An 18,861-nucleotide genomic window follows, 5' to 3' on the forward strand; every position below is an offset into this window, starting at 1 on the left:
AGATTATGGGCCCTATTACATAAAATGAGTCGAGTAACTCGACTCGACTCCAGTCACTGTCGAGCCGAACGAAATGTCGTATTACGGCATAGTACATGGAAAATAACAGGTAGGCCATTGCGCTTAACCTCACTTGAAAGCTCCGTGTATGTACACAGCATGCTTGCATACCAACAAAAATAGTTATGAAAATTTGACAGTTTTGTATAGAATAGCAATCAAAATTATTAATTTCTCCGTCAATAGATATTCGATTTTTTTGAAAAGGGCCTCAAATTAAAGATTGATTCTTCAGGCTCATCGGAAACTATTTTTTGCTTTGGATTTTCGGATCTGAACCATGAATAATGAGCATTCAAGGGAAATTTTCAACACCGTCCCTCTTTTTTGAGAGCAAAAAATTAAATATTTTCTTCTGTCTATGTTCAAAATTTGATAAAGATGTAAAATACTTCATATTTCTGTGATAAATAATCAATTTGTTTGATTTTTTTTTGTTCAAACTGCACAAGAAAAAGACCACACAAGGCAAAATAATCACCAAATTTCAATTTTAAATCGATCAAAAGCCGGTGCCTATTTACTTTTAGCGATTTTGAAAACCCAAATATTGTTCGTTGCATTAAAATGCATCATTGTATATTTTTCTCATAATTTTAATGATTGGCAATTTAAAGAAAAAATTGATTTTCTGAAAAATTTCATACATTTGCCAGTTTTTTCCATAACTATTTTTGGAGCCTCTTACCAATACGTTGAAAGAGAGCGGAATAGCCTACCTTGTATATTTCAAAGTACTATGGTATTACGATAGTCGAGTGAAACTGATCAAATTAAAAAACCAGATCAAAGCAAACTTGTCTCGGTAAATCGTGACAGCTGAGTCACGAACTTTCAAACAGTCATCTCAGTCGAGTTACTCGTAAATGACTCGTGACTCGTCTTATGTAATAGGGCCCTATGTTTTGACTGTTGAAAACGTGTCAGAGTATTTAGAGTGCTGCCTAATGAAAATGTTAGACGGATTGAAACTTCTGATCGTTGAAAGCGTAAGAACGAATTGAGACTCTGGCTTTCTGGAGAGGTTGAAATGAGAGTTCAGCTTCTTGGAAGTGTGGAAGTTGGTTGAGACTTCTGCAGATTAAAAAATGTTTAAGCTAATTGGGACTTCTTCGTATTGGAAAAGTGATAGTGAAATGAGACTTTTGCTTGTTGTACAAATCAAATTATGTTTTGCCTGTCAAACCGCGTTGAGGTTTTGCTAGCTGAAAGCGTAGAAAAGATGTTTAGTACCTACTTATCGAAAATGTAAAGCGGATTGAGACGTCTGATTTTTGGGAAAGGACTCCCATCTATCCTGCTTGTTTGCAACGTGAAAGTGGATTGAGATATTTTTAGATTGAAAATAAAAATTGAAAGCGAATTCAGACTTCTAGTGAAAGTGAGTTGAGCGGATTAGGTTGTTGAAAACGTGAAGGTGAATTGAACTTCTGGTTATTGAAATGTAGAAGCGGTTTGAGACTTTTGCTTGTTTGAGAAATTGAGAAGATGGTTTGGCTTGCTAGAAACATGAAAGTGAATTGAGATTTCCGCAGACAAAAAATAGTGATGGCAAACTTAAATTTATGCTTATCGAAAAGGTGAAAGGTGAAATTTCGAGTCTTCTCCTTGTTGTACAAGTGAAAATGGGTTAAGATTTTGCTTGTTAAAAACGTGAAGGTGGATTTAGATCTCTTCCTGATGAAAATTCGAAGCAATTGAAGCATTCTGATTGCTCAAAATGAGAAAGCGGATGGAAACTTCTCATTGTTGAAAATATGGAAGCGAATTGAGATTTGAACGGTGAAGATTGAAAACATTGTTTGTCTTAAAGTGTATACAAATTGAAGAATTTAGTTTAAAATAAATGAGATCTCCGCTCGAATATTTTTATGATACGAGTTTCAAAATTTTTTCGTTGAATGACAGAACTTTGGATGACAGAAACAGTTAAAACGGATTGAGTTTTTCTATTCAAAAATTTAAACTATAAGATTGAGGACTCAGTAGGCTATGGCCGTCGATGACGGAAGTGTTTTTTGTTTGTGAGGAAAATTTTCAAGAGCTCTGAAATGCAAGTTCAAACAGTAAATTTTAATTTCAAAATCGATGATATTCGGACACGTATTGTGGAAATCAAACGGCCATTGGACAAAAATAGGAAGATATTCCGTTTGAAAGAAGGACAATCCTGGTTGCTTACCGAGAGTGTGTTGCTGAAGGACCTATGCTGGGTAAGATCATTCCTTTTTATTGAACTTTATGCAAAATCCCAAGTTTAGAGAATGTGCTACATTTTCATCTGTGCGAGTAATTTGATTTTTCCAAATAATTGCTTTTCGGGATTCTTCTGCTTTTAGGATCAGGTGATAAACCCAAGCAACCAGAATTCCCTTAAAAAGGTTCCATAGAAGCTTAATCAGCTCTCGTTTGTGTCTGAAGAGAATGCTAATCAGCCCAAAATTTAAGTTCTTAAAGCTACTTTCAAGTTCGTTTAGGTGGCTGTAGAGAACGCTATTCAGCTTCTAAGAGAATGTCAAGAAACTTCTTCGCGCCGAAAAAAAAATCCAATTGACAGATTGCTCTGACAACCACATGTCAGATTGCTAGGTTGCCGGTCTATCATAATCTATCTCATTGATTTTAATTATATTGTTTTGATTACAAAAGCTGCTTACACGCCTAGAGAATTGAACCGCTGCTCTCTAGGTTGCAATGAAACTCACCAGCCTCTCGACCAATCCAGCAATAGCTAATTGCCACTGTAATGATTAGTATTTAAACCACTTTAAACTTAATGTCATTTGAGATGATTGAGTGGGTTGGTCAATAGAAGGTACCTTATTTCGTCCAAAGGACTTTCAGTACACAATATGAATCATAACAAAAATTCGCATCATCAAAAATTTATTCGAATATCTTATTTAACATTTATAAGAAAAATTCGAAAAAATATTGAATCCCATTTGTAAATATTAGTACAGATATAAACAAAACAAATACCATGACAAGAAATTGACAGACATTTTTGACATGTCGCTTAGAATTCCCATATAGGTTCTTTAAAACACCTTCAAGTATCTTAATGGTGCGCTTTAGAATGTTACGCGAACGTTATCGACCTTCTTGAAAAATATTTTTGACATGTCGCTTAGATTTCCCATATAGGTTCTTTAAAACACCTTCAAGTATCTTAATGGTGCGTTTTGGAATGTTACGCGAACGTTATCGACCTTCTTGAAAGAAGTTCCATTAAAAGCGCTTAGAAGTTCCGTTATCGATAGTTTAACCTTTCAAAGGGCGATGGAAGTTCCTGAGTAACTTTTACGCGACAAGAGTCACCTAAAGTTCCCGTTATACATTTTTTCAGCCAAATGTGAACTTCGGAGTTCGGAGTTAAGTAAAAACGCGACTTTTGGTTGCTTGGGAAGGCTTACAAATAGGTCAAACCGGGTATTTTTCATACAATTTCGATTTACTTGAATCATCAACGATTCAGGATCGATTTTTTAAGGAAAATTGTCATCATAACAATGTACATTGAAAACGCATGGAAATTTTGTTTATGATTTTTTTTTCTTCATTTTTTTTATAATACAAATGTATTTACATTCAATCACATATATTTTTATTTTGTATGTCGCTCTCGCTTGTTGTTGTTTGCTTCTTGCCTGCCTGCCTTTCTTAGAGAAGGTGCCTGCACAGTGAATTGTGGTGACCTTCCGTGAAATTTTCCTCTATTGTTTGTTTCAAATTGTTTGTTGTTTGCGGTACAAGTTCGACTCGACCATCTTTTCCCTTTTGTTTCTGATTTAATTTTTCTTTTTCGCGCGCGCGCTATCGATTTTGTGCTCGAACCGAAAACAACGAAAAACAACAACGACTCTCGCTTTTTACTATTGTTTTTTTTGTGTATTTGTTTGTTTACTTTTTTCTCTCATCAGTTCTGTATCCGGTTATAAGTTAATTCAATTTTTTTTTCTAGCGATCAGTCAGTCCATGCAAAACGTGTTTTTCCATTTTTTTTTTCAACAAGTCCCTAGCTATAACAATTTGTGAGTGTGTATTGTGATATTTTTTTATTACTTTCATTTTATTTCAATAATTTTGTTTGTCACTGATTCATTTCAATAGCTACACTCGTATGTTTTGTTTGCTTCGTTTCGTTTTATCAGAAGATGTTTTGCTAGATTCATCAAAAGGGGAGTTCATTTACTATTATTCTGTTTTAAATTTACTACAGTTTTTGTTACATATTTATGTGCTGCTGCTGCTGGAAAGACTGATTGAAAGAGTTTTTTTTTCTCAAATGGGGTGGGGGAAAAGAAACCGACGAGTATTATTTTTTCCTAGGATTTCAAGAACTCAGAAAGTTGAAATGTGTTGTTACAATTTCAAATGAAAAAAAAAAGAATTTTTAGTTTTCGGAAAAAAATATTAAGCGACCGATTTGCGCTCTACAAGTGGTTTTTTTTTTGATAACTTCGACAGATGTTTATAGATTCCACTACATTTTCGCAAGAGCTCTTCATTTTTGTTTGAGAGAAAAGATTTTTGTTGTTTACTTGTTTTTTTTTAATGTCGACTTGTTTTTCTGTTGTTTTTTTTTTATCTCGTGTTGTAGCTCAAAGAGAAAATTGTTACTAAACGAGGCTAGTTTTTCCCTTTTGTTGTTTGTTTTGTTTTTTTTTCCTTTATTATTTTGTAGTTGGTTTGAGAAATGTGTTTTTCCTACTATTGATTGAATATCTGTATACAAATGTTTAGTTCTTTTGTTTACTGTTTTTTCCATCGAAGGTTTGCTTTTTCTATTTTTCATTGATTAACAGAGGTAATATTGTTATATTATCTGTATGTTAGTTTTGCGTGAGTGTGGGTTTTTATGTGTTTGTGTGTGTGTTCTTATCCAACAAATGGATGGTTTCGTCTCTGCGTGTGTTTGTGACTGTTGAATTTGTATATAGAATGATGTAGTACATACACGTTTTTTTTTGTAAAATGAAAATGGAGTAGGACATTCTTATTTGTTTTGTTTGGAGAAAAAAAAACAAGCTACAATTAGAAAGAGATGACTTCATTTGTTTGTTTTCCTAACACCTATCTATTCTAACACTGCTTTTGTTTTGTTTTGTAATTGTTATATAGATCCTAACATTCCATAGCGTTCCTACACACCCTCCTGCTTTATGTATCATGTCTAGCGAAGATTTGAGCTTGGTTTTGCTGCCATTTTGTCTCCTCAGCAATCCTGCATAACTAAAGTTTGTCTGTGTGTGCGTGAAGTGGAATATTTCCACTTCTACAACAACAACAACTACGGGCGGCCAAGTTCAACAAATAGAAACTCTCAATTCTCTCTCTTCGTCCCATTCCATTCTACTTCGCAGAACAAGAAAAAATCTCTCTCTTTGCTTTGTCTCGCGACTCCCAATATCACCGTTTGTTTGTTTGTTTGTTTCTCTCTTCTTTTTTAACTTTTCGTCAGCGAAATTCATCACAATCTTTTTTTCGTGTTTCATCATATTGTATTGGTTATACGCTCCTATTAACGCGATTCTTCGCTTTGCTTCGATTCTACCACTTACTACTTACTTGTCTGTCCTCTCTCATCAATTTGAAAAATGCTAGTGTAAAAATGACGACCACAGCTCTAGCTTTTTGTTTTTTTGTTTTGTTTTAATAATATATAATTACTAGGGTTTATTTTTTGTTTTGTTAATCATATTTGTTGTTGTATAATTGTGTGTTTAGTGTTCTATTGTTTCTGTTTTCTTTTTCCTTCTTCCTTTGTTTGTTTTTCTAAGAGGTGGAAAATGGCGCTCATTTAATTGTACTTGCACACGCACTACAAAAAAAAACAATTTTACTGTTTTTGTTTTCAATATTGGTACGAACGAACTTTTTGTTCAGCTGAAAATTCAGCTCACATTCTACACCGCGGAAGGCTTTTTTTGTTATCTTCAGCACAAGCAAACAGGAGAGGAGAGCAAGAGTAATCGGAGAGTAAACGAAACGAAAAAGAACTTTTGCTCTCCACCTCCTTCTTTCTACACTTTTCGCTCTTTCTCTCTTTCTATACAACATCGACTTTCATTCACTCACACATTTTCGTCCACACGCAGTTTTGAGACATTCGTTCGACATTCGAGAGCGCACATACATCACCATTTTACAAGTACAACTACTCCTGCGCTACGCGCACCCATACACAATAGAAGGTATATCAGTATGTGTGTGTTGGTTTTTACCTTCTTTTTTTCTGACCGATGTGTTTGTGTTTCATTGTGTGTGTGTAAGAGTATGTGTATTTTTCAATGTTTTGTATGTTGTTTGTTGTATATAGAAAGCGGGATTCTTGTTTTGTTTTTGTTTGTTTGTTTGTTTTCTACGGTTGTCGTTTTTTTTTACTCCGACTCTCGCCTAATTCTCATCTTAAAACATAGCTTAGCTTAGCTTAGCTTGTTTGACTACTCACATCCACCTGAATCATTGAACTCGAAATGCTGCTTTGCTAATTTTTACAAAATGATATTCTTCGAAAAAATGTATTATTCTTCTAATTATCAATCAAATGTATCATTGTGTGTCTATTATTTCCTTCAATAAAAGCATTTCGAAAACCATGATCACAAGCGTGGCTCAGTAGAAATCATTCCACATCACCAATGGTTGCTACTCCGTGATTGACCGAGGCCATCAGTTTTGTCCAGAGGTCAAAAGAATGGTGTCTGGGATTGACAGCACATTCACAATGTCCAAAACTGATGCTCTCTCTATGCACATCAATAACGGCGCTGGCCACGTCCTAGTAGTCAATAGATAGAGAGGAAAATAAGAGAAAGGGATGATAGAATATAAAATCATGCTTTAGGACCGAGGTTACCTCTGCATCCTAGCAAAACAATTTTGGTTTGGAGGTTTGGGTGGTAGGATATGATTAGGAGACACTTTTGACTAGTGTGATTAAGTTTATTTTATCTATCTTATTCTCGAAATTTATTTTGCTATGAACACTCATAAACTGTTTAAAGGTAAATCCTAAAAAAAACACAATTAACTCAGTAATTTGATGATGATTTTGGTAAATAGTGCGTTCATAGGTTTTCTTACTCCTTTTGTTTTCTTTTTTTTTTCAAGCCTTTACAAAATCCAAGTTCTTTAACCTGCCTCTTGCAATGATGGGCTATCTCCTATTTAACTGGGGGACAGATATATAATAATATTGAGTAACCCCATATTATTGAAAAACAGCTGCTAAGATAAAATAACCAGACTAGTGCAAGTGTATGTTGCTCTTATGATTCTCCATAAATTTGTAAAAAAAAACACTAATTCTCTTCTAGGTTTGCCACTTAGAAATCATCTCATTGTCCTTAAATTTTGTTAACTGTTTAAGATTTAGGTTTGTATTTAAATCCAAAAACAAGTTTCATTATATTTTGATTAGCATATTCCAGATCTTACCAGATTCCATGAACAGCACAGAATTCCCAATCGTCTAAATTCAATACTTGGCAACAATTATTTTTGACTAAACACTAATGCTCTCACTGAAACCCTTCATACAATGAACAATTCTAAGCCCCCATCGAAATAAGAACAATTGATCACTCTTGTATTTAGAACTCGGGTAATTTGTTTTTGTTATTAACGTTTCAAGAAAACTATAAAATGATTTAAAGTCAAACCTAATTAACAATTTGATTATTGATATGCCTCTGCTAAAAAATCTTAAATTGCAACATACACACTGCACCCGGATGCTCTCTCAAACTTCAAAAATGAAAAGTAAAATAAAATATCTTTTCAACGGAACATCAAGTTCCATAACAAAAACCCACCGAATTAAATTATTATGACAACTACATCACTAACATTCACTGTTTATGTAAACCAAAATTCAATTCATCATCACTAGCATAATTAAAATGATGAGCGAAAAAAAGCTGACGATCAGCTGATTAACTAACTCCGTGCTGCTTGACCATAACCATCGATAGTTAAAATGGGCAAATAGTGAATTGAGGATAACGAAAATAAAAATACTTATCTTGAAGTTGAGACTTTCGAATATCTTCAGAAACAAGTCAATTTGAGATTCTCTCAGCTGGTCATAGATTCACGGCACTCATTGTTGTTGTGTGTTTCCCGGCCCGTCGTTCGCGTTGACGTTTATTGGATGCGTTACGTTTCGTTTCTTCCATTCCAGTAACGCTTTGCCGAGGGGTGATTCACAGTGAAAAAGTGAGCCGTAAAATATCAAACTTGGCAGCACTATATTGATTTCAATGGTACGATGTGGAAAGTGGAACAAGAACTTCCAACCTTTTAACTTTTATTTTTACCACTAAACTAAATAGAAATAAGTATCTTTCCATCACTATACACTCAACGCACTTTTATCTATAAAACAAAACCACTACACCAGTTTAACACGGCTTTTTGCGTTTCCTAAAACCAAATTTAAAACTAGGCTTCACGACGAACACGCGTTTTGCCATTCTCATCTTAAAACATATATTAAAAACAAAGAAAACTCTACACATTAACGATTTTTTTCAATTTGTTTTTTTTTTTGTTTGTTCTTCGAAATATATATATTTATAATATAATATATAGATATAAATGTTACTTTTCTTTGCATTTTTTGTTTCTTAATTTATTTTTTTCGGGTTTTTTTTTTGTTTGTTTGTAATCAATTTTTTTATAATCCTATCTCACAGACAGAGATTTACTCGATTTCCGTTCTCTACTTTATTTCTTTTCTTGCGTTCTCTTGATTCTTCATGTTGTTTGTTTCTCGCTTTCTCTCTCGCTATAGCTTCGCTGCCTTTTCTATGATTACGTATTACACACATATAGGTTTAAACACATCTACACTACCTAGCTAGTTAGTGAGGCGTACAAAGGGACAGGGGAAAATGTGTGTGTATGGTGGTGGTGGTGGATTAGTCTGTTCGATTGTTGATTTCTGTTTCGATTTAGTCGAGTTTGAAATTGTTTTTGATAGGTATTGGATGTCTGCTAATAACTTCCGAGTTACAGACTGCAGTCGGTGTTATACTTAGGCCGGAAATCCAAATCTGAAATCCTTCTATTGTCACTTGGAGTTAAATGTGGGGGGTTGATAGTAAAAAATAATCAGAATGTTCAATAAACTGGAACAAATTTGACAGCAGCTTGCATGCAACTAACTTGCATAGAGCCTACAAAAAAAAATCGAAAAATGGAGTAACTTTTTATCGAAAATTAAAAAAAAAACTTTAATATGAAAGGCGAGAAAATTCACAGCTTCTACAGTCGCTCTTTAAAATTTTTTAATTTGGAAATCGTTAGTCAAATTTTTCAATAAAATACGAAAACTTTATTTTTCGATTTATCGGAAAATCGAAGAGGTGTTGGTTGCTGACAAAAGAAGAATTTGAAATTTCTTCCGGCCTTATTGGTAAAAAATTCCAGAACTGAACAACGGCATTTAAATTCGGTATATTTAGCCAAGCAGGCCAGATTTCGTAGAAAATTATTATCTGACAAAAATGTATTAAAAAATAAATCAAGTAGGTCAGTCTTCCAAAATAAGACCGAGAACCATTCCATTAATAATAATCCTTGAAAAAAGGCATATTTACTTCAGCCCTCTTTTATTTTTTTCTTCTTATCTAGAAACACTACAGTTTTTGGCGACGAAACCAAGTCAAGCAAACGACCGAAGGAAATATCAATAATGCAATGCTCCAGCGCATCGACATTCATTTTTTCAAGGAGACGCTCCAGACGAAAACGTCTTCAAAGGGTTCACGAAGGTCATCCGAAGAAAAAGAAACTTTTCGTCCGCAACATTTACTGGATTCAGGGGCAGCGAGTTCTATCAGTGTTACTGACAATTCGAGTCGTTCCGGAAGAATTTTCTTCGACCAAGATCGTGATACGAAACGTCTTCAGGAAGGATGGAGAAAAACATTTAATCAACACGATTTCGGTAACCCCCTGTTACGCCGCTGAGTGCCGAAATGCAACCTACGGAAATTCTAGCGCAGGGCATGTACATCGAATCTCTCGCCGACCTCTGAATTTTCGTTCCGGATTCAAGGCACTTCGAAAACTTCAGTTTCATCCGAATTCGGTCACTACAGTTACTCGAAGTTTTGCCTAGACCTGCCAAAATCCAGAAAATTGTTGAATTCCAACAACACGCTTTGGAAAGGGAGAAGTTTTGTTTTTTTTTCTTCCTTCAATATAACATTGAACAGCCGCAACAGGTGGATCTGATAGCCCTTAAAAAGCTTTGCGCTTGGGCTGGCCTCAAAACTAGCGTTGAAGTAGCTGAGATGTAGTCGTAAGTCTTTGACGTCTACATTCAACTGCCGAAAGCATTGCTACTGGATGAGGAGTTCTATTTCAACATTATCATACGCACTTTTTATTTCCATGCTTCAGAGGAACGACATATTGCTGACAACTAAGAGCGCTTGATTCTTCTTCAATTAAAGGAAACAGAGGATCCATCGTTCCTTTTCCCCTTCGGAAACCACTTATTACATCTGGAAATTTTAAATTACTCTTCATACACCATTCTAATTTCTCTTTCATCAGTATCTAACTCGAAAACTTTTTGGAAGCAAGATGCAAGCTCAATGGGAGGCACCTCAGAAACCGAATCTATATTCTGTTGTGGTTTGGGGATAATGATTATTTTGAATATTTTCCAAGCCTGAGGGATATTTCCATAGATGAGTATATCATTGAAAACTCCTGTTAGTGGTCGAAGAGCCGAAAGTGGCAGTCGGTTAATAACTGAATATGTTATTTTGTCGATTCCAGGTGCCGAATCTTTTCCGCTTTTGAAAATAGTTTTCAGATCTTTGACTGTGAAAGATGAGTTTGACTGATCAGTACATTGCCATCCCATAAAATCCCTGAATGTATTATCCGCAACATATACATCCTATTCGAAGAAAGAATTGTATCGGCGGATGTAGGAGATTCCAATACCATCACAAGGACTACGTAGAAAGGGTAACCACAGGGTTCATAATTGAGTCCAATCTGTTTCAACATAATGATCACCAGACTTTTGCCAAATATTCCGCAAATCGTTATCAAAATCAACTATGCAGATGATACAACCATAGCCAAAAGAGGAACAGTTGAAAATGCATGCTGTGATGCGTTACAGGCAGCAGTGAACTCACTAGTTTATGGAATATCAGATTTCGGGTTTGAAATATTTCTCACCAAAAGTAAGTGTTTGCTAATCTCGACACAGCAACCGGAATTTCCTTCTGACATCTTGATCAACGGCCAACCTGTGGAATACGTCAAAACGATGAAACTCCTGGGCATGCACATCCATCTTAAATGGACCTATCACACCTCTCAAATTAGGAAAAAAGTGGCACCATTCATCAATTTCCTGCGATGCGTTTCAGGACAATCCTGGGGTGCACATCCTTCCTCGCTTCTCAAAATTTCTGAAGCTGGCGCTCGATCAATTATCGAATATGGTTCCATTTTGATGACGAAACTGAATCAACGGGACAAAATTCAATGGACATGTATTCGTGTATGTTTAGGGTCAACTCAAAACTACACATACCGGATCACTAGAAGTCCTAGCTGGATTATGCCTCTGAGAGAAATGGCTATCATGAGGTTTATCAACAAACGAGCTCACTTACAAAATTGGAATCCAATCCAATGCAATCCACACTGGAATCCGCATTAGCGTCAACAGAATTTCAAAAACCATCCACGATTTAAACGATTTCTTTCCTTTACAGAATACCTTACAAACATATCCATGCTATCTATTTTCACCAAATGTGCGGAAATATGAGATAGATGTCGACTTGTCGGTGGCTGCCCGCTTAGCACAACCCAGCCAGGCTAGTACAACGGACGTTGTAATGAATTTCATTGAAGAGAAATACCAAGGAACATTCTTACTAGCAACAGATGGTTCGAAAGAGTAACTTCGGTATCCTACACTGCGGAACTTTTGGCCATTCGAAAAGCAGTTGAAATAGTTTCGGAAAGTCCAAACGGAAACTAGGTTATTATGACCGACAGCATGAGCTGCTTAACATAAGCTTGCAAAGCTACAAAGCCAATTCGTCGTATTCAATAGCTTGGTATGAAATCAAGGAAATGGTGAAAGTCCTTCAATTTCGAGGATCCAAATTAACTTTAGTTTGGGTACCATCACATCGTGGAATTCCTTTGAATGAGTTAGCCGACCAAGAAGCTAAGGCCGCTTCAAGACAAAGTTCGCCTGATACTTATATGTTCCCGTGCCGTCTTACGAGTCCACAACGATGGCAGGCAGCATGGAATACTGGAGTTAAAGGTCACTACTGTCAAATTATTCTATCTTCCGTTTCGTTACAACCGTGGTTTGCCCAGTATGACTTCAGTAGAAGAGAGATTGTAATATTATCGAAGCTCATTAGCAACAATTCAAGTCTACCAGCTCATCTCTACCGGAACCGAATTATCTAGAATGACACATGTGAGTGCGGCGCGTCTAACGCAGATTCAGATCACTTCCTGTTTACCTGTTCAAATTATGCAACAAAGAGATGGATGATATGGAAAATCTTGTTGGAGAAAAGAACTACACCAGATGTTCAAATAATGCTTAAAAGTTTTAACACAGAAGTCTTCAAAGTAGCAGAAAACTTTTTTATCGATTGCAAAATAAATTTGTTAATTTTATTTATGTTTTGCCTCTTGGCCCGCTATTTGTTAAAAATTAAGCCAAAATTGTATAGTTTTAATAAAATAAAGCATCGCTACTGTAAACAGAAGATGTAGCAGATTTTTAAGGTTCAATTTGTAGGTTTTAGCACCCAAGGCATGCCTCTGGTATGAGAGCCATTGGTCATGAGGTCAGTTAAGCGTCAGGGTAGATTGAATCTCAATAAGGTCCATTGGTTGGCCGTACAACTGGTCTCATAGACAGCTGCACGCTGATGGGAAGCCCAATTGTGCTAATGAATGCTACACACATAAAGGCCTCAACACCCAGTATTGTTTCTACCATTTCTTAATCGAAATCCAAAAGTCTCAAATCCACACAACATCTTGAAGGTTGGTATCACCGCTCCTGAGGTGCAGATCGGAGCTCCAGAATTCCGACCACTTTAGGCAGTCGAACCCGGATCATCCCTGAAATCGCCTACTGAAGGCTAGAGCATGTACAAAATTCCATCAAGAATGCTAAACGATCAAAGCGGAAATCACACGTAAGTCCCTTCCCACTAATTTTATACTTTTAGTTTTCATTCGATACAATTTCGAAAAGCATTCTGTCTAAATTCTAATTTTTTCTTTAAAGATTCCTACATGAAGATAAACCCTAAATGAGCAACGGGATTCGGAAGTGTTGAACAAAATACTGTACTTATCCAAGGAACAAACAGTCGGACATTGCAAGTGTCGTGTGGAAGCACGCAATACAACTCAATTGATCCAGCTCGTGTAAGAAATGGGCCAATAGCGTCGGCTACCAGATCGATCATTCGATGATAAGAAGAGGATAACATCAAAAATTTTCATTTGGCGCCCAACGTGGGACCCGAATCCGCGACACCCCAATATTGAGCGTCTCATTGTTGTACTATCGAATTAGCAACCGTTGCAGTTAATGATGACTTTCAACAACCACACTCAGCCAATGCTACGATTGGTGATGGCGATTTTCAAAGACACTTACACAATGAGACCGATTGGCTTTAGACACATGGGATTTGATTGGACAACTGGCGGCCTGGAACCTACACATTGGCGAACATGCTCACGACACCAGAGACGATTTACTTGCCAGCCCTTCCTTGGTCAGGTTGAAACAACCCCCTGGCAACTTGACGTTTCCCATACAAATCGCGTGTGCCAGTTTTTTCTGGTTCTCTGGTTCTGTCAAATCGAAAATCAAGCGACTTAACATGTCGGAAGGACGCATATTGAAATATATTCTCTTTCAATTGAGTCAACAAATGAAAAAATTATTCGAATTTAAAAATTTTTAGCTCAGTTATGTAAAAACGATCTGTTTTCAAAAGTAAAGTCGATGCAAACGACTCACAGATGTAAATCTTTGTGTCATTTATTAGGTCTAAAACTTCTGGACTGTTCAAAATAATCCACTGATAATCGGCAGTTTTTCGGAACAAGTATCCCTTCCACCGAAACTATTGTGGACAATCGTACACAATAAATGTAAAACAAAACATTATCACAACAATCATCAAGTGATTTTCATAAACTGTGATACATATAAAAATTTTAGAATGGTAAAACTTTCACATTATAGCAGAACATTTCTTGTTTTATGGAAAAACTGTTTCTATACAATAAATGAATAGGTAGATTATTGAATGTGTATAATAATTTCGGTTGAATCTTTTCTTCATTCATTCGAAAGTTATGAATTTGCCTGATTCGCACCACATTTGATGATGGGCCCTTTCCATACGCATGGCTCGAAAAGTACGTAAACAAGCGGTACACATGCGACATCTGCGATTTTGAATCAGGCACACGAAACTCGCCAGAACTGTCAAGTTGCCAGGGGGTTGGGTTGAAAGGTGCTAAATCCAGGTAAATATCTTTGGAGGCGCCAATTTGACAATATTTGAATTCTTTCCTAGAAAATTTTAAGAAGAATTTGACAAAAGTTAAAGATTTGAAGGAAAAATTTTCTTCAGGATTCTGTCAAGTCAAATTTTGAATAAAACAAATCATTGTACAACACCGATCGACAATACCGTTTCAAACGACTTTTTTTCACATCCACAACTTCTCGACTGATTTCTGCCAACTTTTTCTTCAGAACTTATAATTTTTTTTTAGAGATGTGTGTTGTTGGTTCTAGCAAAATTTCTGGAAATGGTTTCTTCCCTTTTTTTTCCTCTCATTACAATCATTTGTAATAATAACCTATTATGTACGTACACGTGTTTTGTTTGTTTCGTCAAGTCTGTTTCTGCCAATGTGTTTTTTTTTGTTGTTGTCTGTGTGTTTGCTAGAAAATGGACCTCATCAAAAAAGCTTTTATTTTGTTTTTGTTGAATCTCCCATAAGGGAATCCCCACCGAGGGCGCAGCTTTGTTTCGTTCTTGTTTTTTTTTCCCCGGGGGGGATCCCATAATCATAATCACATTTGAATAGTACGTACCCTACTGGTTGTAAGCCGATCTGCGCCTTCCTAATTTTTTCGATTCCTATAGACACGAGACGAGAACACGTAAAAATTTCTGGAACGTAAACTCCACAACAACACGATTGGTAGCTGGTAGTAGTAAAAATGTTTGCCTTTTGTTTGTAGAAACCGTTTTCTTGTATGTGTTTGGTAATTTCCCTTCTAAATTTAAATTTGTTTTTAGTGTTTTTCGATTGAGTTTAAAAAATAAGCCGCCAGACGAGCAAAAAAAAAACCTAAAAACTCCAAATCACAAATATTGAATGTTTGCTGCCAAAAGTATGCTTTTTCGTTGTTGTCCTTTCTAAAAAATTGATTCCGAAAATTCAGCAACTAACGGTCCTACTAAACGAATGCTTGTGTGTGTGTTTAGATTTCTTCCATCCTACCTCTTATTTTCCCTTGCTTGTTTGCTGTTCTTGTCGATCATCTGCCTCAACTTCTTCTCTCCATTCGTTTTCTATTTTTATAGGCTATACTTTAATGTTTTTTGTTTTCCTTTGTTTCGTTTCTCTCTCTCTCTCTCTCTATAAGTAACGTTTTAAAATTAAAAAATCTTTCTTCACATTTCTTTTGATTACTAATTTACTTGTTTGTTTTCACAATTACGCTTTTTTGTTTTGTTTATTCTTTTTATATGTTATTAGTTTGTTTGTGTCCAATTTTATTGTGTTCCTTTTTTTCATGTTCAATATTCTGAGTGATTCCTCGTTCCTCCTATTAAACTTGACCCTTCTGTTTTCAAACTTCAAGGGCGCATTTGACTGTTCCTCTTTCTTCAAAATTGATTTGCTTCCTACAGAATATTCGTTACGATTACTATAACACAGTTTAAAAAATGATTAAATCAATCGAAGTAACTCCTATGTGTGGTTTAGTTTAGTTTAGGTTTTTTTTTCTTCTTTAATTTTATTCACAAATTACAAATGTATATGTATGTATGTATGTATTTTGGATCCGGGAAATTCTTCCAAATCGAACCCCACCGAATCCGGGCGGTTGCTTTCCTCAAGTTTCTCGTTTCCCCAAAAAACGAGATTAGCAGCAGACCTCTATAAAACGAAGAGACCCCAACCTCCAGTAGTAAAAGCTTTTGTATTGTGTCTGTGTAGTTATTGGTCTCTTCTTTTGGTTTTCTCATTCTTCTAATTTGTGTGTGTCGGCACTTTTGATGTCGCACTCTACCTACTCTCGCTCTCTCTCTTTCTTTTTCTTTTTCTTAAACAATAGTTAATGGTTTATACAAGAAACTGACCACGGATAACTGGAGCCGTTTATTCGAAAAGTATGTTAAGTGCAATGCAACCACAAAAACGATCGGGGGAGCTTATCGATTTTTTTCTTTTGTTTCTTTGTTATTTTAAAATGATTAAATGAAATAATTTAAAAAAAAAACCTGATGAAGTGTTTGTTCTTCATTTCAAATTCAGTTTAAACAAATTAGGAGAAAAACTTTTTGCTCAATAATAACAAACAATTCACACTCTGTTTCTTTAAAAAAGAAAATATTTCCAATTACCAATTCCCTTAGATAAAAATCAAAACTCTCCATCGTTTTATCCATCTATCTGAATACTTTATGAGACGCCTATTTGTTGTAAGTTTGGAAGCGTTTGAAAATGCCATTTATTAACAGTTTATTTTCAATGAAGTTGAATTTTTTTTTCTACACCACTCACCTCGACAAAGGTTGTTCTAGTAAATAATAAATAAAGAGATTTCAAACATAGCAGGTAAAATAGAGAAACTAATTTTGATTTTCTTTTTAAAAAAATCACACAATTATAGGAAAACAATTCTGCTGCACTGGGTGCTCTCGATAAAAAAGGGTAACCACCACATTCAATAAGTTGAATGAATTTGGAATAAAATATAACGAAAAAATTCAAAAGAAAAAGTAAACTCCCCCGACGTTTGGTTTGCTTCCATCATGCTCTCGCGGTACAACAAAACTAACCTTCCTACCTTCGTCCGCCAAAACTTCTTTTAATTGGACTGCCTGTTGATGGTCGTTGTGGTCGCAAAGGCCGGATACTTGAGGGTCGTCTGCAGCGTATCGTTGTGTTCCTCCAGGGAGTTGTTGGCATAGTGCAGCACCATCGACAGGAGCGAGTCGTAGATATTGTACGGTTCCGCAAAACCGTAGCCCCGCTCCGTCTGGTGTACGATACAGTGGTTGACGGTACCGTTGCAGGTGATGGACAGCGCATGGTGACCGCCGCTGCCTGCCCGGATCAGGAACGTCCCGGTCGGTTTGCCGGCCAGTGCCTTCTCCGCATCTTGCCGATTGAACTGTGGCCGCAGCCAGGTGTTTTCGTCCGTGTGCGGCATCTCCTGGCTGGTTTGGGCGTACGAAAAGAACCCATCCTTCAGCATTTGATCGATTTGGTTTTCGGTGATTCCCTGGCGCTGCAGCTCCTGAATGAAGCGATCCTTCACAGCGTTGCCGTTCACTATCTCCGGGTTGAGAGTGTTAAGCTGCCGTTCCAGCGCCCACTTCCGGTTTTTGTCTTCGGCCAAATCACGCTGCAGTTCGGTCTTGCATTTGTCCAACTCAATCATTCGTTCCTTGATCAAGGCGTTGTTTATGCTGATACCTTCCCTCTCGTGCGGTTGGGCTTCCTTCTCAAAGTTATTCTGGATCGACAACTGTTCCTTGAAGAGCTTCTCGGCCTCCGCAAACGCTTCCTCGGCTTGCTTCTTCAAATCCACCTGTAACTGGACCGCCGTATATTCAGCCTTCAACCGTTCCTGGTCCTGCTGCAGCTCCTTGAGGTGCTGCATGGTTTCGATAAATTTTTGCGCCAATCCGTGCGTGTCCTGTGCGTCGTCCACGTCCCCACCCAAATAGTTATCATCGTCGAACCGCGAGATCGGGTACAGCAATTGGATGTCTAAAATCGTATTGTACTCCTTCAACGACGTCTTCTGGTAAAAGTTTATCAGATCCACCACACTTTTATGACTTCCCTGGGTGACAAATCCGTACTTGCCCATGCTGTGATAGATCTTGATCACCCGATCTGTACCGTCCTTCTTCAAAGTTAACGTATACTCGCCACCGCCGCTCGTAGCGTCCCGCACCAAAAACGACCCGTCCTGAGCATCCATCATCTTCTCCTTGACCTCGTCGCGCCCAATCCGGCCCCAGTACCACTCGGCTTCCCGCAGATCGACCGGGGTATTGGGGTCACAGGACAAACTCCCAACGCCTTTTTTCCTGCCGTTACTAGTGACGCCGTTGTTACCGCCGCCTAGCGCCACCGCAGGTATCACAGATCCGCCGGCTGGCGACGTTATGACCGGCTTCTTTAAACTGGTAGATGGACTGCTGCTGCCGCCGTTATTGCTGCTGATGTTGCCACCTACTAGCGACGAGGAAGAACCGACGGCGGCCGCACTAGCACTGGTAGTACTGCGGGAGATCTTCCGCGGGGGCACTACTGGCGCCGACAAGAACTCCGGCAGCTTCTCCTTCCAGTCCAGCTTGTAGAGCAGCAGCTCCATTATTCGTAAGTGGTTTTCCGTGTTATACACGATTTGACTGGAAAAGGAAGAGGGAAAAGAAGTGGTTGAAAGATACCAAAATCTGCTAAAAACCATTTAAAAAACTCTACAACTAC

At 37.1% G+C, this 18,861-nt stretch overlaps 1 protein-coding gene across 5 annotated transcripts in view; it reads right to left on the reverse strand.

The window, feature by feature from the left end:
- Positions 1-3,938: 3,938 nt before the first annotated feature.
- LOC129755167 (uncharacterized) overlaps positions 3,939-18,861 on the reverse strand; it is an 82,105-nt gene continuing 67,182 nt past the window's right edge. For all 5 annotated transcript variants that reach the window (XM_055751529.1, XM_055751525.1, XM_055751527.1 and 2 more), the window contains one exon: positions 3,939-18,782. In XM_055751529.1, coding sequence (XP_055607504.1) covers positions 17,225-18,782 — 1,558 coding nt within the window. In that variant the 3' untranslated portion in view covers positions 3,939-17,224. The remainder of the gene's footprint in view (positions 18,783-18,861) is intronic.

The sequence above is a fragment of the Uranotaenia lowii genome, chromosome 3 (assembly GCF_029784155.1).
Source record: "Uranotaenia lowii strain MFRU-FL chromosome 3, ASM2978415v1, whole genome shotgun sequence".
Classification (NCBI taxonomy): domain Eukaryota; kingdom Metazoa; phylum Arthropoda; class Insecta; order Diptera; family Culicidae; genus Uranotaenia; species Uranotaenia lowii.